The sequence below is a fragment of the Vipera berus genome (genome assembly GCF_964194415.1).
Source record: "Vipera berus genome assembly, chromosome: 2".
Classification (NCBI taxonomy): Eukaryota; Metazoa; Chordata; class Lepidosauria; order Squamata; family Viperidae; genus Vipera; species Vipera berus.
In genome coordinates this window covers 171,088,768-171,111,249 of record NC_138203.1, presented here as the reverse complement: position 1 = coordinate 171,111,249, position 22,482 = coordinate 171,088,768, and the positions used below count along the sequence as shown (strand labels likewise).

Here is a 22,482-nt window from a genome sequence, read left to right as displayed (position 1 = left end):
CATTAGCTATCCTGGATAAGAATTACTGGAACTGTATAACAATTGTATAGACTTATAAATAAGTCAAAATTCATTTAACAAAATTAATAGTCCTAATTTTTTTTAAAAAAGTTTGCATGCAAAGAAGAGAGCCCACCCTCATGCTAATCAAAACTAATTTGACATCTTGTTGTGTCTTAAAAGCTAATCCATTTATTATGAAATAAGTTTTTATGGATTTTTGTCCTCTTCACTAGGTGTGTGAAACATTCTTCCTTCCTTCATTTAGCACTAGCACTTAGACTTATATACTGCTTCACAGTTCTTTAAAGCCCTCTCTAAGCGGTTTACAGAGTCAGCATATTGCCCCCAATAATCTCGGTCCCTTTTACTGCCCTCAAAAGGAGGAAGGCTGAGTAAACTTTGAGCCAGTCAACCTTGTGTTATTTAAAGCATTTATGCGGCTGCCCAACTTAAGATAATGTGACTCTGGGCTTTATATAGAAGAAAGAACATTGACTTGAAGGCACAAAAAAAAAATCTGAGGTAACTCATTTCCTCAAAGATGAATTGCATGGAAAAAAGCATGATGAATGGATTCATATTTTTGAAAAACAGATTGCGTTTACTTTATTGTTTCTTGCATAACTACTTAATTTTTTATCTAGCAGCTGAATATGATTGTTCTGCCAGAGGACTGAGAATCTGAGGGATTCAGATCAGGCCGTCAGGTATCTATTAAAATTAAAGAATAACTCTGACAAGTAGAAACCTGGGAGAATGCCAGTAAAGCCTGTTCACAATCCTCCCTAGTCATCTTTTTTTCTTAATTAGAACTGCTGAATCAAAAATAGTTTAACCTCAAGCTGCAAGTTATTCCAAGAATGGCTCCCCACAGAGAGAAGCCGTGTGACAGGTCACTCCCAGAGTTGTAGCCAAAGCATTCCATCTGTAGGAAATTTCCATTTGTTTTAGAGACTTCTGTCAGCATGCCCTGATGAACCAGGTGAGATGGATGGGGAAGATGTTCCCCCTCTTGCTATTTAGAAAGTACCATGCTTCTTTTGATGCTGGGATCCCAGAATTTTATATCACTGATAGTGAGAGACAGTCTCAATAGAGATTTGCTGGACTGGTCCTACAGTTAGGCAGAATGTGGCAGTGGTTTTAATTTGTAGAAACCATCGTGTTCCTAAACAGCCTTACAAGTAGTCCTCATTTATCAACTGCCTCAGTTAAAGACCATTCAGAATTGCAGCAGTGATGAAAAAGTAAGTTTACAACTTTTGCAGATCTACCAGTCAAAGCTAAAGTAAGATCATAAGCACAGTTGTGGTTTCACTCATTGACTGATTCTCTTAAAGACTGAGTAGCCAGTCCCATTATGATCACTAAAGAAGAACTACCTTGATTAATTTTTATCTCCTGAAGATACAGCTGTTTTCTGTTTTCTTAACTGACCTCCTACATGCAAGGGATTGACCCATCAGCAGTACAAATTCTAGTTCTTCTGAATATGGAAATGAAACAGATTAGGAACTGTTCTTAGTTGGTTCTCCCTTCTGATGTCCAGAAACCTGCTGCACTCTAGAACGTAAGAATCATCCCTCCCATTAGAAATCTTTTGTATAATATCCCTAAGGCCCTACTGTAATATTAACAACAATAATTTTACTATTTTACTAATAGCAGTTATTAGCATTAAGAATATTAATGCAGTTCAGAAGAAGAAATTGATGTGTAGTTGCACAAACAAATTAAAGTCCTTACATGGCACTTAAGAGAGGACTCGCCTTGAATATCCTCATTATCCTTAATCCTAATTCTATTCAGTGAAATTGATTCCCAAAGAAGAGAGTAGTCTTGCAAGTTGAACCTTGGTTTCCACTTTACAAGGCTTTTGGATGTACATTGAAAATTTCTATGTTGTGGGGAAAGATATAGAAAAAGTCAGATCTATATATCTATACCTATGTTCAAATTGGGTGGTCATAGTAGTGCAAAACCTCGCTCCATGAACATTGAATTAATGAATGGCAAATACTATGTCCAGTGGTATCAAGCAAAGTTCTGGAAAGGCATGCCTGCACTTGATTTCTTAATAAGATGCTTGGTGCTTTGATTGTTAACAGACTCCTAGGTAACAAATGCATTGAAGTGAGAGAAAAAACTTCAAACGATTTGTGATCTCCCAATTCCCCATTAGATGTAGATAGAGATGTGGTTATTTCCTTTAGACAAGAGCATAGGCTATCAGTAACTATATCTGTGTTGTTGTTTTTTTAAAAAAAAACCCTCATCTTTTTATATCTAGCCCACATGGCTGGTATGAGACATCATAGGAGTTGCAATCTAACTAGATAAGCCACAGGTTGCTTATCTCTACTGTAGATTAAAGTAGAATACCTTCCCTTTAGTCCTCCAGACGTGTTGGCTTATTATTTTCTAGTTTCCTGGCTCACTAATGAAACAATTAGTTTTTAAACGTTAATTCATGTCTTGGTGGCTCATTTGAGAAACATAGTTGCTTTTCATTGACTATATAATATATAATATATATAATATATATAATATATATAATTATATATACATAATTAATATAATTAATAAAAATTAATATAATTAATATAATTAATAAAAATAATTATAATATATATAATGCTTTTCATTGACCATAGCTCGGCTTTCAACACTATTCTGCCGAGCATCCTTCTTGAAAAGCTGACTGACTTGAATTTCCCCGCCTCCATCTGCGATTGGATTAAAGACTTTCTGAGGGACTGGCTACAAACAGTGAGGGTCGGGTCTGTTTCATCCACCCCACTGAAGCTTTGTACGGGCTGGCCACAGGGCTGCATGCTTAGCCTTTACCTGTATTCACTGTACACATACAATTGTGTATTGTCCGACCCATCCACTGTGATCATTAAGTTTGCAGATGATACCACTGTAGTGGGTCTCATTACAGGTGGAGATGAAACAGTGTACGGGGGGAGGTACAAAAACTATCCTTATGGTGTTTAGAGAACAATTTGCACCTGAACATCGGCAAGACAAAGGAGATGGTGCTAGATTTCAGGAGGAAAAGAGAGGAACCTGCCCCACTTTACATCGGGGTGGGGGGGGCTGTGTGGAGAAAGTCTCCTCCTTTAAAATCCTGGGAGTGTACCTCTGTGAAGATCTTACCTGGAAAGTCAATACAACCCAGGTGTCCAGAAAGGCCCACAGAAACTTCACTTCCTCAGGGTCTTACGGAAGAACAGGGTAGAAAAATGACTAATGACCTTCTTTTACCGGTCTACTATAGAGAGTGTCCTCTCGCACTGTATTGTGGTTTGGTATGCTGGCCTGACAGCCGCAAATAGGAAGATATTACAGATGGTGAGCACAGCACAAAACATTGTGGGCTGGCCCCTGACACACTGGTTGACATCACCAGGGCTCGCTGACTTGGAAGAGTGAGGAAAATTCTCAGGGACGACTCAAACCTTGGTTGGTACCTCTTTACTCTCCTACCGTCAGGTAGGAGATATAGATGTATAGCCAGCTATACCAACAGACTGAAGAACAGCTTCTATCCATGGGTTGTCAGGCTCCTGAATGGGAAATAACTCTATGTATGATTGACTTGCGAGACTGGTGTGTTGTGCAATTAGCTCACATGATGTAACAAGATGGTGGGTTTGTTGTCACTGTGAGTTGGGGTGGGGGGTACGAAGGGAGGCTCAGCCAATCTCACTGTATACATGTTGTACTTTGATAATAAAGGTTCATTCATTCACAATGAAAACTAGATAGCCTCCTGTGCAAAGCCATTGCTTTGGCTGGTATACTCTCTCTATGCCACAGTACTGTGTGGTGTTCTGGCTGCAACCAACTTTCCTTCAAAACATCTTTTTTTTCCAGTGATGTAGAAACACTATTTAGGGAGAGAAAAGGGTGATATTTCTCTCTCTTTTCTCCTCCTACTGCATGTTTCAAATAAAGTACCTGTGATTACTCTTTGGAAGCATTTACTTTGGAAGTATTTATGACTAACTCTCTAGGTGGCTCTCCCACTGTAAACAAGTAAATGGACCTGTGTATGAAGTAGGGATACCAACTGGGTAAATCCCTTTGCCTTCCAAAGTAACATTTTGTTAGTAGCACTTCGGCATGTATGGAAGGTTAAAAAAACCAATGCATAGCAAAATACTCTTCCAATGCATGGTTTCTTAAAATGGTTAAACCCTGGGTATATATCAAGGGAGGTGGTGGCTCAGTGGGTTAGGACACTGAGCTTGTCGATCAGATGGTCGGCAGTTTGGCGGGTCGAATCCCAAGTGCCACATAGCGGAGTGAGCGCCTGTTACCCGTCCCAGCTTCTGCCAACCTAGCAGTTCGAAAGCACGTAAAAATGCAAGTAGAAAAATAGGGACCACTATGGTGGGAAGGTAACACCGTTCCGTGCACCTTTGGCGTCTAGTCATGCCGGCCACATGACCACGGAGACGTCCTCGGACAAGCGCTGGCTCTTCGGCTTTGAAATGGAGATGAGCACCGGCCCCTATAGTCGGAAACGACTAGCACGCATGTGCGGGGGAACCTTTACCTATATATCAAAAGGGAAGGCAGGCTTCCAAATCTTGCAAAAAATCTTGTATGTTTAGAATTTAATTTAAAAAAGCAGAAACTCACCTTTGAAAAAACAGTGATGTATAGTCAATATATATAGTTTTTGATAAAATATATAGTTTTGATAAATAGTTTATTTATATAATATAAATATAGTATAGCGTCTCCTGTTTGAGCAGGGGGTTGAAAACCTCCAAAGTTCCTTCCAACTCTGTTGTGTTGTTAGTATTACTGTTTATTCTAAAATATAAAATAAATCTAAAATAACCCCAGAGTTTTCCATTGCTGGTACTTGATCTTTCTCCTAGTTGCTATGTTTTGAAACATCAGAGTTACTGTTTTTGCTGGGATAGAAAAAGAATATGTGTATTGTTTTTTTCCTCTCCAGTGAGGTTAATAACTATTTACAGAATTGCAATAATACTAGTTCTAGTATTAGTAATATTAATGCTAGAACTATTCTTCCTCACCACAGGGGCATTGTTGCCCAATCTCTCTCCAAGAGAATGAGGACATTTTTCCCCCCTTACTCTTCTCATTGCTTGGATGGTAGAAATAGCAGCAACCCAAAAACTCCCGAAACAGCTATTGGGACCCTGATAAGATGTGGATCATGGCAAGCACTGGCAATAAAGTACCATTTGGCCAAAGAAGAGGAAGGAGGAGGAGCTGGGTTTATACATCACATTAAATTATCTTGTGGTGTGCTTGGTTTAAGATGTGTTATATGAACATTTCCTCTCTGGCTTTTAAAGCATGGATCATGGCTGTGCAAATTAGCCAGTAATGGGAGCTTTAATAAAGCAAGGTTAAAGCAATGCAGCCACTAAGCATTGAGCTAAGATTTGAGAGTTTCTGGCTAGCATTCTGGGCATTAACTCTTCTTCAGAAGCAGTTGTGTCTTCCTGTGCCTAAATTTCTTCCACCACAGATAAAAAATTAACGGTAGACTGGAATCGGCATCTAAACATGGTTAGATTTTTTTTTTAACGTAATTTTAAAAGTAGAGTTAGTTGCATCAAATTTATTTATTTATTTATTTATTTATTTATTTATTTATTTATGTATTTATTTATTTAAATTTCTATACCACCCTATTCCCGTAGGACTCAGGGCGGTTTACAGGGCAGCATAAAATACAATATAAAAATAATATAGAATTAAAATACATTAAATTAATTAAGCCCAATTAAAACAACATTTAAAAAGCTAAAACCCCTTCAGTCCAGGCCTGATAGATCGAAAAACCAGGTTTTCAGGTCCCGGCGAAATGAACGCAGATCGGGGGCGGTCCTAAGTTCCACGGGTAAATCATTCCAGAGGGCAGGCGCGCCCACAGAGAACGCTCTTCCCCTAGGAATAAACCGCCGGCATTCCCTAACCGGCGGTATCCTGAGAAGGCCCTCCCTGTGGGAGTGCACAGGACGAAGGGAGCTTGATGCCTGCAGCAAGTGTTCCCTCAGATAACCCGGACCCAAGCCATTAAGGGCTTTATAGGTCATCACCAGCACCTTGAATCTCACCCGAAGGGCAACTGGAAGCCAATGCAGCTCGTGGAGTAGAGGTGTTACATGGGAGTATCGGGAAGCCCCCATCACAACTCGTGCGGCCGCATTCTGCACCAGTTGAAGCCTCCGAGTGGTCCTCAAGGGCAGCCCCATGTAGAGAGCGTTGCAGTAGTCTAAACGGGAGGTCACGAGCGCATGAGTGACTGTGCGTAGGGCATCTCGGTCCAGATAGGGTCGCAACTGGCGCACCAGGCGATCCTGGACAAAAGCCCCCCTGGTCACGGCTCCTATATGATCTTCTAAACTGAGCCGTGAATCCAGGAGGACGGCCAAGTTGAGAGCCCTATCAACGGGGGGTAACACCGGGGGGAGGGGGTTGACGATAAAGGAAGGACAGAGCCAGACATGGATGATCATCAGGGAGGTGATATACTGTGTACTATGAAATATATGAAAATGGAATAGAAATGCTTTTTTTAAATGAACATTTTGTGGAATCTTTTTATTTTAACTACATTGATTTCTCAAGGCATCTTTTTTCCCCTTCTCAAGATTTCCTGATTTTTTTTAAAAAAAAAGAATGTGTGATGGGGCTATTTGAAGATTACATTGGATGGAAGTGTTCTTCTTCAGTGAATGGTGTTGGTCTCAACTGCCAGTGGCTTCCTTGTTCTCCCTCTATGGCCTGTTCTAGAAATTGGAACACGCTTTTCTCCCCTAGGGCCAATGCTATTCGTGTTTATTCCCTTTTGACTGACAGGGAACTCAGGAAACTTAATTCAAATATGTTGCTGCTCTGAATATTCTCTCCGCTTATTTGGTTAAGAATTATTTTGATTTTGGAGGGGAAGCTGTGGCCTCTCCTCCTAAACTAGCATTTGGTGGAATACTTTCTGATCCCTTCAGTAGCCTCACATTAATTTTCAAAGAATGATCAATGCAGAGACCTAGATTCCTCCTGAGAATGTATTCATTTTTCCTTAAGAATAAAATTCTGCGTTTTCCTGACTTCCTTTTTTTCTTTTGTTGCAGAGGAAAAGCATTCTTTAACTGCAGCCCCCTACCAACTGCTTTGAAATAACATTAGTTTGTGAGATTTAAGCATAGATTTCCTACCTATAGTATGTTTGTTTGGTTTCAAACCTCAGAAACACGAGAAAGGCAAGGGCTAAACTAGAGATCATCCTTAATTGTTTTGAGGAGTGAACAAATTCACCTTTCACTTTCTCACTCTCTTCCTTTTGTAGGCTATGTCCCTCTTACAAGATTTGGTGGATGAGACAAGCAACATGAAATCAGCCACAAGCAACTTGGAGGATGAAGTAAAAAAAATCAAAGAGCATTTAGCTTTTGTAAGCAGCTTTTATTTTGCTCTGTTGGGCCTGCAAACCTTTGGGAGTTGGCTGCATATGTTCAAGACTTGGTTGTTTTCTTCTTTCTTAAAACCTTGGGGAATCCAGATTTTACCCATTTGGTAGTCTGACTCTGCACTGCCTGCACTTACTTCCAAATGAAAACACACATCCATGCATATGTAAATACATATAAGGAAGAACTGTGGAATGTAGTGGGCTTAATCCATGTATAAAGGTAAAGGTAAAGGTTCCCCCGCACATGTGTGCTAGTCGTTTCCGACTCTAGGGGCCGGTGCTCATCTCCGTTTCATAGCCGAAGAGCCAGCGTTTGTCCGAGGACATCTCCGTGGTCATGTGGCCGGCATGACTAGACGCCAAAGGCGCACGGAACGCTGTTACCTTCCCACCGTAGTGGTCCCTATTTTTCTACTTGCATTTTTACGTGCTTTCGAACTGCTAGGTGGGCAGAAGCTGGGACGAGTAACAGGCGCTCACTCTGTTACGCGGCACTCGGGATTTGACCCGCCAAACTGCCGACCTTCTGATCGACAAGCTCAGCGTCCTAACCCACTGAGCCACTGCGTCCCTACAATCCATGTATATATATATATATATCAAGGGGAGGTTGAATTGTCTTTTACTTTTCAACAAGAGGCAGAAGTTTACAAATCAGGGCAGAACAATAGTTCAAATGCTTCGTTTTTGTTTTGTGGGCCTGGAATCACAGGTGCTGATCCATACAAAGAAGTACAGATAATCCTAACAACTTTGGCAAGAAAGGTTGTCCAATGGGGCAAAATTCACTGAACTAATGTCTTGCTTAGCAACATAACTTTTGGCCTCAGTTGTGATTGTACATTGAGGACTATCTTTACACTGAGTTCATGATTTTTCCAGAAATTACTAGGGTGGGGTATACAATCCAATCTCTTGATTGAGGTTTTGGCAAAAGTGGTGCGGGATATAAACTGTCTCCTGCAACAGCCCTGAGTTGGATCAAGTTTCTATGCAGTTTATTTAGGGTGTGGATGTATGTGAAAGTGCCCACTAGAGTTAATCAGCGTTTCTCTACCTTGTCTGAAAATTGAAAAGAGATTATTTTATCAGTACTGCAGTGGGGGGACTACTGTGGGTCAGAGTCCCCCAAACTCTTCAATTCATTAACCCCTTCATGAAATTTCATATTGTTCATTAAGCTTCAAATATTTTGTTTTATGAAAATAATAAATAGTACTTTAATAGTACTACAAACAATAATAATAATAGTAATAATAGTAATAGGCGCCTTGGGCAATACCACCTTTAACACCACCAAACAATCTTTGCCTATTTCAGGACTGTGGTAAGGACTCCAGGGGTGAATGAAAATGCCAAATCCAGTCTAAACATTTGGTTCACTATGGGACCAAGCATAATAATAATAAAGACTACATTTGGCAGTCATTGGCTGTAAGAAAAGCCAAGAACCCTTGCTAAAAGAAGTCAATGAAGGAAAGCTCTTGGGGGAAAAACAAAGCTGAAAGCTGAATATATATAAAAAAATTGAAAATAAATTTGTTAATTGGAAGGACAAGCCAATACATGGCCAATATTTGAAGGATACTGAAGAAAAGTGATTTTTTTTAAAAAAACAACACATGGTTAAGATCAGGAGCATTTTAAAAAAGAAACAGAAGGCTTTATTTTAGCTGCTTAAATTTTGTCAACTAAATATTGTCTTTCTGTTGAAAAGGATGAAAGAACTGACCAGTGGGTGAAGCAAAATTTCACAAAGTGACTACAAGCAGGGTTTTAAATTATTTATTGGAAACTTTTGCCAGAAGTTATAGTCAAAACGTTGGGGACCATTAAATGGAGAAGGTTTTGGAAAATGACCAGGTTAAAATTTTATGGGACTTTTAAGATCCAAACAGACATGCATCTTCTTCATAACATGCTTGATATAAAACAGTTACTGAAAAGGAAGAAAGTCTGGTTTGTTGATGTCACTAGCACTAGCACTATTGATGCTAGGATTGAGGAAAAACAATTGGAAAAGTGTACAAAAACCGGGACTGGCAGATCAAACGCTTATGGAAAAAGAAATTTGTTGTTATGCCAATTGTGATTGGAGTCGTTGGAGCAATGCCTAAAAGACTCCCTCAATATCTATCAACATTGAATTTATCAAACCCGAGCACTATAGTTTTACAAAAAAAAAAAGAACACCTTGCTTGGAACTGTTTATATTCATAGACGCTATTCATGTTGGTGGTTGCTTATATTTTTGAGTAATATTAAATGAACTGTACTCAAGAGCTGTTCCTTGAGACCAATTTATCTCCTGGTGCTTGTTTTCGATTCTTTGCACTCTGGGATTGGAGATGTTTACTTTCCTTCTCCCCCTGCCCCCCAGAATTATAAGAGGGGAAAAAATGGCCCCCAGAGCAATACACTTACTTTGACTAAGGCATTCTTTTTGTTTGTTTGTTTGAATTTCCCCTACGTGAGCAAACAGGCAAAACATTTAACTTACCTTTATGACGTGTTTAGTACTTATTCATAATCACATCTTTTATTTGAATAAAAAGCGTAACCCAAACTTTTATTTCATTTTGCAGCTAGATCCTCGTGGATTTGACGATCGTTTAAATACTTGCCTGAGCGATCAGAGTAGTTTGGATCACGATTTGGTATGTTCTTGCCTTCCCCAGAAAAGTAATTTTTCTGCCAGCTCAAACACCCGCTAGTGATGGTGTAGTAGAATCCAAAGTATCTGAAGCAGTTTATCCAATGGCCCCCAGGTGCTCTGTGTTAACTACGTGTTTCATTCTGGTCTGAAGTTCTTTTAGTGTGCAAGCTTGGCACTGTTGTTTGCCCAGGAATTCTGCTTCTTACTGGCACCAAATTTGGTTTATATAGGCAGTCCCACTTTTCTCTTGCATTATCGGGTTCGCTTTATAGAAAACTGCCAGAGGTCATGCAGATGAACTCTTGACAGTCCTCCCCAGTGCTTCTGCTGCAAATTAATGGCATGAGAAACTCCACAAGTCATTTGTGATCTCCAGGTTCACTGTCTAGCTCTCTGAATTGGCACATACTCTTTTTTTTTTTTGGCAAAGTCTCAGCACATTGGCAGGTCCTAACTAAGCAAGGCTGTCATTCACTCATTCATTCAAATAATCTTCTCCATGTTTTCTCTTGCTATGATGTCATTGTACAGATGATATGTTTCGCAATTTGGATCATTTTTTTATTATTTTATTTTAATCCCATTTATATTCCGCCCTTCTCCGAAGACTCAGGGCGGCTTACAATCTAAGCACAAATCAATGTGCTTAGCAATCAATGTGCTTAGCAATAGCACATGGTTACCATTGTTTTCATGGTTACAATTGACAAAAAGTATGTAAGTTGCATGTCTGAGTCATGCATCGTGACCTATGCGCTTTCAGGGATGTCTGTGATGATAATCCCTGCTGATGGTCTGAAACAGACTTGACTTACAAAAGGAACAAGGAAATGAGAAGGGAAAGTAGAGTGAGTCCTGGAGCAACTAATTGCTGGATGATTTGCTTCCTAATTTGATGCTGTTGTCTAAAGTAATTACCTGGGCTTCCAAATTCCTAATGAAGAAAAAATGATGGTGGACAGAACGTATGGGACAGAAAGGATGATTTTCATACGTTTTGGTTTTGATTCCTTTCTAGAAAGATTTAGAGAGGAGGTTAAACCAATTCCCATCCCCAGAAGAAATGGTGCGGTGGGAAGTTCTTGAAGATATCCTTGTGAAGAGCAAGAGCCCGTCTCCTGTGAGTATGATTCAGTTAGAATGTCATGTTTCCACCATAGATTCATGCTGAAAATAAGTTGTGATAAACATAGGTTATCAACTTGTACCACATTTGGAGAAAGAAAAAAAAATCCCAAAATAAGTTTGATTATTTAGGACTGACGCCTATTTTCTTGTACATTACAAATTTAATTGCTCTTTCTGATATGAAAGAGTTATCAGATATGGACCGTGCGATCTCTCTCTCTCCTCCTTAATTCTTGAAGAAAGAAGGAACCTTCCATATCATTCATCCAACAATTTATAAGTACAGTATAATGGCTAAAATTTATAGAGAGATAAAAAGTTAAGGACAACATTTGTCCTCTCCCAGTCAACTGGCACTTCACCACTTCTCCAAGACCTGTCATATCATTATGTAATGGTTTGCTCTGGCTATCAGCAAATTGCTTTATTTTTATTCTAAAATAAGGTTAATCTGGACATTGACATTTAAATAATTAGAAATAGATATTCTCTAATATATTTCTATCAGTCTCAAAATTCAACTCTACCTCTTCAACCTGCTCTTTGTATTTATCTGAAAGAACAAATATGCTTTTGCTAGTCAAGGCTGAATCAAAAGTAGGAACTGAACTGTTCTGGTTTGTTTTTTGTTTTTTTGCTGTTTTGTTTCACATGATGTTATCTGCCTTTTTAAGAGATGGGGTACTTTCTGCAGTCTTCATTGGACTGTTGCTGCAATAATTCTTTTCTCTTTCTTTTGTTTTGTCTATGCCTAAAAAAGGACTTTTTGTGGTTTTAGCATTCTTTATCAATCTTGGCTCATTCTGACCTTTACCTTTTCTTATATCTCTCCATACTTCTACTACACTGCCTGTGTTTTTTCCTTGGTAATCAGTCCCTTTGTACTGTTTACATGCATGCTGTTTTTTTAAAGCTCTCCCTCTCAACTTGAGTTACTTTTTTCATTCATTCATAATTACTTTCCCTAATATACCTGCTACTGCAATTTCCTCAATGGAATAATCCTAATGAGTTAGTATGAAGTTGAGGAAATCTGATCCTCCTGTCTTCTTCCCTTTGAAGGGTAAACCAGAAATTTCCTGAAAGTACCATACTAGACAGAATCCATCTCCCTACAAATGTCTTTTATTTCTATCTAAAATGTTGGGATAATTAAAGTTTCTCATCTACGTGTTTCTTTATGAGAACTGTAATTTTCTTTTGAGAGGCATAAACTTCATCTCTTATTTGGTCAAGCAATAGTATATTCAACCGTATAACAGAATAAAAGAGTTGGAAGGGACCTTGGAGGTCTTGTAGTCCAATCACCTGCTCAAGCACCAGACCCTATACCATTTCAGGCAAATGGTTGTCCAGTCTCTTCTTAAAAACCTCCCTTGTTGAAGCACCGACAGCTTCTACTGATTAATTGTTTTAACTGTCAGGAAATTTCCTCTTAGTTCTAAGTTGGTTCTCTCCTTGATTAGCTTCCATCCATTGCTTCTTGTCCTGCCTTCAGTGCTTTGGAGAATAGCTTGACCTGCTCTTCTGTGTGGCAGCCCCTGAGATATTGGAACACTGCTGTCACGTCACCCATAGTCCTTCTTTTCATTAAACTACACATACCCAATTCCTGCAACCATTCTTCGTATGTTTTTACCCCCCAGTCCTCTAATCATCTTTGTTTGACACCCCTGTTCTAGATTCTCAACATTTTTTTATATCATGGTAACCAAAACTGGATGCAATATTCCAAGTATAGTCTTACCAAGGCTTTATAAAGTGGTATTAACACTTCATATTCTGGATCGAAGCTGTTGTACTTTAATTAATCTCTTGTTAAGACTTCTATGGTCTATATAAGCAGATGTCATTAACATTAACAGATCTCTCCAGATAGCTTGAACTCGTAGAAACACCTTTTATATAGAAATACCTTTATTGCATGTAGAATCGAATACAATAGGTGGATGCATTCAGATGGTGTTCGTACAGCATTTCCAAGATATTCCCAAGGTGTCCCCAAGGTTAGAAAATGGTAATATTCCCAGGATCTGCATATTGAGTTTGCTTGGTATCACATGTCTACTCTAATGGAGAATGAACTCTCTCAGGACCAAGGAGAAGGAAGTCCATCCCAGAAAGGGGAGGGGAAAGGAAATACATCATAGGGTAGGAGGGTCTGACTGCCCACATTATGATTTCTCCACACAGCCACGTGGTGACAGCACACTTCACATAATGTTGATTCTGTAACTCTGATAATGTAGCCTAGGACTGCATTGGCTTTTTTGACGGTGGCAGCACACTGCTGGCTCATATTTAAGTGATTGCAAGATTGCAAGATCCCTCTTGCAGTTGCTACTGTTGAACCAGATAATATGGTTTAGTTGTTCCCCTCTTATTTTAATTCAAACATTTTCTGTGGCATCATCAAATTTATTCACCTGAATTTTAACCATATAGCACTAAAACCTACCCTGTTAATTCTCCTTTTCTATTCATTTTTCTTGTGAAAGTATATCCTTGCTATATTCCTCTGTAGAAATCATCCTACTGAGATGCTGTTATATCTAGAAATTATGTTTGCTTTCTTGAGGGAAGAATTCAAAGACAACTTGTTTATTTATCATACAGAGAGCATTAGTGTATAGATAATGAATGAGTATAAATGCAGTTTGTCCTTCTGTCACCATTTCAGATGCCCTCCTACTTCTGCTGTGGATGTATACAAGTTTATGGATACTTTTAATGAATACTATTGCATTTAGAGAGGTTTTCACTGGGGATGTAATTTTCTTTTCAAACAAGTTTTGTTGATGGCTTAAAGCAGGGGTCTTCAAACTTGGCCCTTTTATGACTCAGTGTGCCTGGTTGAGGAATTCTGGGAGTTGAAGTCCACAAGTCATAAACGGGCCAAGTTTGAAGACCCCTGGTTTAAAGGAAAGGTCACCTGTTCAAATCAATACATTCTCCGATTGGTGTGACAGTTACTATCCCATTTCGTTTTGGGTAAATTAAAGACGTGAAAATATATCGCTTGAGAGACATCCTGTCACATCATTATTCCACTTTTCCACTGAGGAGTTTAGGGTAGCCATTTATTCTCACAACAGCTCTGCAAAAATGAGTGAGGCTGTGGTAAAGTAACTGAGCTACCGGAAGCCAGGTTGATCAGGGACTCTGCTTCTTGGTCTGAACTCTCAAATCAGTTTTATTCATCTGTGACCAAGGATCAAAAGCCATGCCAAATTCTATCTGAAATTGTTCACATTCTCTAATTATGCACCAGCATTGTTTTTAATCACTTCGGGCTATAATATTTTTGTCAGTGATAGAAAATTGCATTTTTTAAAAATACAACTAATCTTGCCCCATGTGTTATGTTTTTAGTAATCAAATTTTTGTTCTCTTTCACCTGTTATTAAATCTATCCCCTTTCCATTTTCCTTTTAGGAGACAAGTCCAGTCCAACACTCTCCAACTGATTCAACCTCACCAGAAGGCAAAACTGTGGGATCTCAGCCTGGCACTGTTGCCCAGAGAACAGAAGGAGTCCAAAGCCCACCAGCTAGATTACCAGGAGCTCAGGCAGGAGCACCAGGGGCTCCAAGTGGAGCAGCTGTCCCTGGAACACTGCCAGGCATTGCTGGGGTTCCAGGACCATTTGCACCTCAATTTGGAGCACCTGGAACTTATCCTGGAGCACCTGGAACCCAGGCTCCCTTTCCTGGAGCACCTGGGACTTATCCTGGGGCACCTGGAGCCCAGGCTCCCTTTCCTGGAGCACCTGGGACTTATCCTGGGGCACCTGGAGCCCAGGCTCCCTTTCCTGGAGCACCTGGGACTTATCCTGGGGCACCTGGAGCCCAGGCTCCCTTTCCTGGAGCACCTGGGACTTATTCTGGGGCACCAGGAGTCCAGGCTCCCTTTCCTGGAGCACCTGGGACTTATCCTGGGGCACCTGGAGTCCAGGCTCCCTTTCCTGGAGCACCTGGGACTTATTCTGGGGCACCTGCAGTCCAGGCTCCCTTTCCTGGAGCACCTGGGACCTATCCTGGGGCACCTGGAGCCCAGGCTCCTTTTCATGGAGCACCTGGAACCTATCCAGGGTCCCAGGGTCCCTATCCTGGTATACCTGGGGTTCAACCTGCATATCCGGGGGTTCCAGAGGCCCATCCTGGAGGTCCTGGAGCCCATCCTGGAGGTCCTGGAGCCCCCTATCCTGGAGCACCTGGGGCCCAGCCTGGAGGTCCTGGAACCCAAGAACCATATCTTGGAGCAGCTGGGGCACCTGGAGCCCAGCCTGGAGGTCCTGGAGCCCAGGCACCATATCCTGGGGCCCAGCCTGGAGGTCCTGGGGCCCAGCCTGGAGGTCCTGGGGCCCAGGCACCATATCCTGGGGCACCTGGGGCCCAGCCTGGAGGACCTGGAGCCCAAGGACCATACCCTGGACCACCTGGAGCCCAGCCTGGAGGACTTGGAGCCCAAGGACCATACCCTGGTCCACCTGGGGCCCAGCCTGGAGGACCTGGAGCCCAAGGACCATACCCTGGACCACCTGGAGCCCAGCCTGGAGGACCTGGAGCCCAAGGACCATACCCTGGACCACCTGGAGCCCAGCCTGGAGGACCTGGAGCCCAAGGACCATACCCTGGTCCACCTGGGGCCCAGCCTGGAGGACCTGGAGCCCAAGCACCATATCCTGGAGCACCTGAGGCCCAGCCTGGACATCCTGGAGCCCAAGGACCATATCCCGGAGCACCTGGGGCCCAGCCTGGAGGTCCTGGAGCCCAAGCACCATATCCCGGAGCACCTGGGGCCCAGCCTGGAGGTCCTGGAGCCCAAGCACCATATCCCGGAGCACCTGGGGCCCAGCCTGGAGGTCCTGGAGCCCAAGCACCATATCCCGGAGCACCTGGGGCCCAGCCTGGAGATCCTGGAGCCCAAGCACCATATCCCGGAGCACCTGGGGCCCAGCCTGGTGGTCCTGGAGCCCAAGCACCATATCCCGGAGCACCTGGGGCCCAGCCTGGAGGTCCTGGAGCCCAAGCACCATATCCCGGATCACCTGGGGCCCAGCCTGGAGGTCCTGGAGCCCAAGTGCCCTATCCTGGAGCACCTGGGACCCAGCCTGGAGATCCTGGAACCCAAGCACCCTATTCTGGAGCACCTGAGGCCCAGCTTGGAAGTCCTGGAGCCCAGACTCCATATTCTGATGCATCTGGAGCTGAAGCCCCATATTCTAAGGTTTCAGGGACCCAACCTGGGGCTCCTGGGGCCCAGGTTCCATATCCTGGAGCCCAGCCTGGTTTTTCTGGGGCCCAACATGGAGTTTCAGAAGGCCAACCACCCTATCCTGGAGCACCTGGTGCTCATGCTCCATATCCAGGGGATCCAGGGGTCCAACCTGGGGCTCCTGGAGCTCAGCCTGGTGTTCCTGGGGCCGAGCCTGGAGTCCAGTCATCTTATCCTGCACTATCTGGGGTCTATCCTGGGGGACCTGGGGCACAAGCTCCATATCCTGGTGTTCCAGGGGCCCAACCTGGTGCTCCTGGTGCCCAACCTGGTGCTCCTGATGTTCAACCTGGTGCTCCTGGGATCCAGCCTGGTGTTCCTAGGATTGAGGCAGAGTATCCTGGTGCCCCTGGCCTTCAGCCAGTCTACCCTGGAGTTTTAACTGGGACACAACCCGGATATCCTGGTGCCCCTGGAATCTATCCTGTAGTCCCAACTGGATATCCTGGCCAGCCTGAAGTGCCCAGGCTCTTTCCACCTGGATATCAACATCCTGCCTTACTTGCTGCTCCAGCAGATCAGTTGACTGTGCAGCCTGTGCTAGGTGTTGGAGCTATACCTCCATCATCTCCTCTCCTCCCCTCGACCACTCCTATGGGGTATTCTGAGACTCCTTCCTCTTCGACCAGTTCGCCTCCAGCTCGCTATGCAGAGACCCTGGATGCCCTGCGCTCCCTTTCCCAGCTGAATGACCTCTACCAAACTCTCAGAGACCAGATCGCCATGCTGGACTACTACAAGTGTGGCCATTCTGATCTCCGCAGGCTACAGGACTTCCTCACTGATGCACGTACGGACTGCATGTACATGTAACTCCTTTTACCCCATGTTATAATAATTCCTTCATCGAAACCTATCTGATACCCCAAGAACACAATGTGAAGAAGACGGAGGTATCAATAAAACTAGGGCAGTGATGGTGAACCCTTTGGGCTCGGCATGTCAAAATTTCAGAAAATGCCTAATTTGACTGCTGGCGTGTCATCCCCTCCTACTCCCCCACAACTAAAAAAGAACAAATATCTTCCCCTCCCCCATCTAGCCATCCCAAACTGCAGCGTTCAGTCATAGTGCTGAGGCTGGCCCTGAAATAAAGGTCTGGGCCTTGACTTCAGTCCTAGCACCACCATTGCTATTCAAAATGGCCGTGATTGCCCCTGCAGCACGGCACTTTCTGGGAGCTACCATGCTCTGTTTACCTTACCTGTTCTCTTTCTGCTGACAGGCCCTGCAGCCTGTGTGAGGTTGCTCCTGGTTGCACAAGGCCTTCATTTTTGAAGCGGCATTGGACAATTCTCTTCCATGGCCTCTGCACCCTCCAGAAAGCACTTCCCGTTCACACAATTTTGGAATGCTCTGGAGGCTGCACAAGAGCATGGGCAATTTCTGGAGGCTGTACAAGAGCACACCCTGTTCTCCCACAGCCTCCACAAATCAGACAAGAATGGGGTATGTTTTTGAGAACTGGTGAACGCTGGTATGTCCTCAAAACTGTTGTGGCACGGTCACCTTGGACACACATGTCACAGGTTTGCCATCACTGACCTAGAGATTGTTGAAGTATTTCTGAAAAGCAAAATTGTCCTCTTCATCATCATTCCATATATTTTGTGGGAGCAGAGGCATGGTGAGGTCAGCATTTTTTTAATCACAAGAGGCCAGGATCCTTTTGAAGGGATGAATCTCAAAGTATTGATAAAAAGGAAAGAGCCCAAGAAAAAGCTCATCCACACTTACCCCTTTTCGTGGGAACACTGCACTAACATTTTCTCTTAAGAAGGGGCCTCACAATGTAGCCTTTGTGTTGTTGCCAGCCCACCGCTTAAGTAATTTAAAGTCACTACCAGCCTGATTCCCATTCTCAAGGATGGGAGGAAATTACATTTCTAGGGCTATATAGATGAGCTCAAAGATTTAGCCTGTTCTCAAGTCATGAAGAATGCTACTACTACTTTAGAACAGAGGTGTAGAAAGGAGCAGAACTTTGAAAAGATGGGGAATGGTACAATGGGCAAGGGCATGGGTGATTATATATTATTTTGTTGCAAGATCTGCCTGACCATATTCATAGCTTTTTTCCTCCTTGTTTCTCGATAGTTTATAAGACCTTTGCTACCATTCCACCTAATCTGTCAGAACAACTTAATGCTATGCGTTCCTTGGAAGAAGACTTCAAGTCTGAGAAAGAGGTGGTAAGTGAAGAAGGGGAATCAGGCTGTGAGAATGGCTGCTTTCAGATTTTCCAGGGAGATGGTGGCTTAGAAGGCTAACTAGAACGTGGGCCGCAGCTGAATGACTCATTGTTTAAAGTGCTTTATTAAGTACAGGTAGTCCTTGACCTACCAGAGTTCATTTAATGACCATTCAAAGTTAGAACGACACTGAAAAAAGTGACCTATGACCATTTTTCACAGTTGCAACCTTTGCAGCATCCCCATGATCATCTGATCAAAATCCAGATGCTTGGCAACTGGTTCATACTTACGAAGTTTGTGGTGGCCCAGCGTCATGTGATCACCTTTTGTAATCTTTTGAGAAGCAGAATCAATGGGGAAACCAAATTCACTTAACAACCGTGTTGCTGACTTAACAACTGCAGTGATTAAATTAACAACTGTGGCGAGAAAGGTCGTTAAATGGGGCAAAACTCAACAGATGTCTCACTTAACAACAGAAATTTGGGGCTCAATTGTGGTCGTAATCCTAATGCATTGAATTTTATCTTAAAACTAATGAGATTTTTTTTTAAAAGGAGGTTGTATCTGTAATCAATAGCTTTCTGTCCTAAATGTATTACGAAGCTCCTCTCAGTCATTTTTGGCTTTATTATCCAGTCTTGTACTATGATCCCTTTTAATGGAAAGTGAGATGTTTTTATGCTAAAGTGTTTGGTTTTGAGACCAAGTACAGACAACATTTTGCTGAATATGTCAAGTCACATCCTGATTACTACTTGAAGACATTGCAGGGATCACCAGTTCCTGCTTTGGGTCTCTAAAAATATGGGCCTCAATTACAGCATGTCTGAGAAAGCTACTTGTTTCTGGAGGCGGGCATTTTGTGGAAGACATCCTACCCCCTTTGCATTTCCTATGTGTGCCCTGTGATGTGATGCCATTCTATGCAGCCCAACGCTGCTTTTGATTACAGCTCCTTCTTTTAAAAATGAGCCTTTTTTCCGTTACTAATCTTGTACCAGACAGGTTCTTCTGAGTTTGCAATGCTCAAACAGCATTTCAGTCTGGGCAGATTGAGGCAGAAATATGGGACCAGTAGAAATTGCATGTTAAGTGACTATGTGTTTTTAATAAGACCTTGTAGTGAGCAAGATGACAGGAGGGAAGTGAAAGGCAAGGGAGAAAAAGAAAGATACACCCAATTGAATGCAGAATTCGAGAATAGCTAGAAGAGATAAGAATGCCTTCTTAAATGAACAGTGCAAAGAAATAGAAGAAAACAATAGAATAGGGAGGACTAGAAACCTCTTCAAGAAAATTGGAGAGATGAAGGGAATGTTTCATGCAAAAATGGGCATGATAAAGGACCAAAATGGCAGGGACCTAACAGAGGCAGAAGAGATTAAGAAGAGGTGGCGAAATTACACAGAAGAACTATACAAGAACGAGCTTAATGTCCTTGATAACCACGATGAGGTGGTCACTGACCTCGAGCCAGACATCCTAGAATGTGAAGTGAAATGGGCCATAGGAAAGCTGAGCAACAACAAAGCTAGTGGAGGTGACAGTATTCCAGCTGAGCTATTCAAAATCTTAAAAAGACGATGCAGTAAAAGTGCTACACTCAATTTGTCAGCAAATTTGGAAAACTCAACAGTGGCCACAGGATTGGAAAAGATCAGAGCCTTGGTGGAGCAGTGGGCTAATGCCTCCTTAAGTAACACCAGCTGCCTGCAATTAGTGCAGGTTCGAGTCCCACCAGGCTCAAGGTTGACTCAGCCTTCCATCCTTCCGAGGTAGGTAAAATGAGGACCCAGATTGTTGGGGGCAATAAGCTGACTTTGTAAAAATGCCGCTTGGGGGGGGGGGGGAAAGCCCTAATAAGCAGGTATATACATAGAATGAAGGCTATTGCTAAGCACATTGTGCTTTAGATTGTAAGCCGCCCTGAGTCTTCGGAGAAGGGCGGGATATAAATGGGATTAAAAAAAAAGTTTACATTCCAGTTCCAAAGAAAGGCAGTGCCAAAGAATGTTCAAACTATCGCACCATTGCACTCATTTCACATGCTAGTAAAGTTATGCTTAAAATCCTACAAGCTAGACTCCAGAAGTATGTGGATCGAGAACTACCAGAAATACCGGCAGAATTTTGAAGAGGCAGAGGAACTAGAGATCAAATTGCCAACATACACTGGATGATGGAGAAAGCTAGGAAGTTCCAGAAAAACATCTACTTCTGCTTCATTGACTATGCTAAAGCCTTTGATTGTCTGGATCACAACAAACTGGCAAGTTCTTAAAGAGATGAGAGTACCAGACCATCTTATTTGTCTCTTGAGAAACCTATATGCGGGCCAAGAAGCAACAGTGAGAACTGGACACGGAACCACTGATTGGTTCAAAATTGGGAAACGAGTCCAGCAAGGCTGTATACTCTCACCCTGCCTGTTTAACTTATATGCAGAGCACATCATGAGAAAGGCAGGGCTAGACGAATCAAAAGTTGAAATTAAGATTGCCGGGAGAAATATCAACAACCTAAGATATGCAGATGATACCACTCTAATGGCAGAAAGTAAAGAGGAACTAAAGAGCCTCTTGTTGCGAGTGAAGAAGGAGAGTGCAAAACTTGGGTTGAAATTAAACATTAAGAAAACCAAGATCATGGCATCCCGCCCTCTCAATTCCTGGCAAATAGATGGGGAAGAAAAGGAGGTAGTGACAGATTTTATTTTCCTGGGCTCCAAGATCACCGCAGATGGGGACTGCAGCCAAGAAATTAAAAGACGCTTGCTCCTGGGGAGGAAAGCCATGGCAAATCTAGACAGCACACTAAAAAGCAGAGACATCACCCTGCCAACAAAAGTGAGTATAGTCAAGGCTATGGTCTTCCCAGTTGCAATGTATGGCTGTGAAAGTTGGACCATAAGAAAGGCTGAGCGCCAAAGAATTGAAGCCTTTGAACTATGGTGCTGGAGAAGACTCCTGCGAGTCCCTTGGACTGCAAGGCGATCAAACTAGTCAGTCCTAGAGGAGATCAACACTGACTGCTCTTTAAATGCCAGATCCTGAAGTTGAAACTCAAATACTTTGGCCACCTAACGAGAAAGAAGGACTCACTGGAGAAGAGCCTAATGCTGAGAAAGATTGAGGGCAAGAGAAGAAGGGGACGACAGAGAATGAGGTGGCTGGATGGAGTCACTGAAGCAGTAGGTGTGAGCCTAAATGGACTCCAGAAGATGGTAGAGGACAGGAAGGCCTGGAGGAATGTTGTCCATGGGGTCGCGATGGGTCGGACATGACTTCGCAACTAACAACATTGAGCAAGATCATAAATTCACCTAGTTTAATATTGTCTGCTCCACTTGGTAGCAACTCTCAGCTTTACCAGCTGTGCCTGGAGATGCCAAAATCTGAAGCTGGGATCTTCTGCATAGGTTGTCTTCTAGCAACAGATCTGATTTTCGCCTTCCTTTTCTGGCTTCTGCTGTTGCCCTTGTGCATCAAGAGTAGAGCGGTGAGGACAGACAGCAGCTGGGCTTGCCATGCCCAATTTTCCACACTCTGCTTTCCCATTGGGCTATATAAAGATTCCATTTTATTCCTAATGAAAATTTTTGAGAATAATCATTCTAAAACCTGATTGATCTGTTTATGTTGTCTGTTTTGGAGAGCTGAGTCAATTGCTCTTTGCTTTTAACTCCTCTGAATTTGTTAGCATTCCAAGATGATATGAAGCATGGCTAGAATTATTAATTCTGCCTTAAGTGT

General features: G+C 42.6%; 1 protein-coding gene across 1 annotated transcript in view; it reads left to right on the top strand.

Annotated features, from left to right (window-relative positions):
• The window catches only part of QRICH2 (glutamine rich 2), a gene marked incomplete at its 5' end in the record, with an annotated part of 70,970 nt that overhangs the window by 2,092 nt on the left and 46,396 nt on the right, over positions 1–22,482 (top strand). The window contains 5 exons of the mRNA XM_081319008.1: positions 7,349–7,453; positions 10,057–10,128; positions 11,146–11,247; positions 14,691–17,322; positions 18,630–18,724. Of these exons, the coding sequence (XP_081175134.1) occupies positions 7,349–7,453; positions 10,057–10,128; positions 11,146–11,247; positions 14,691–17,322; positions 18,630–18,724 (3,006 nt within the window). The remainder of the gene's footprint in view (positions 1–7,348; positions 7,454–10,056; positions 10,129–11,145; positions 11,248–14,690; positions 17,323–18,629; positions 18,725–22,482) is intronic.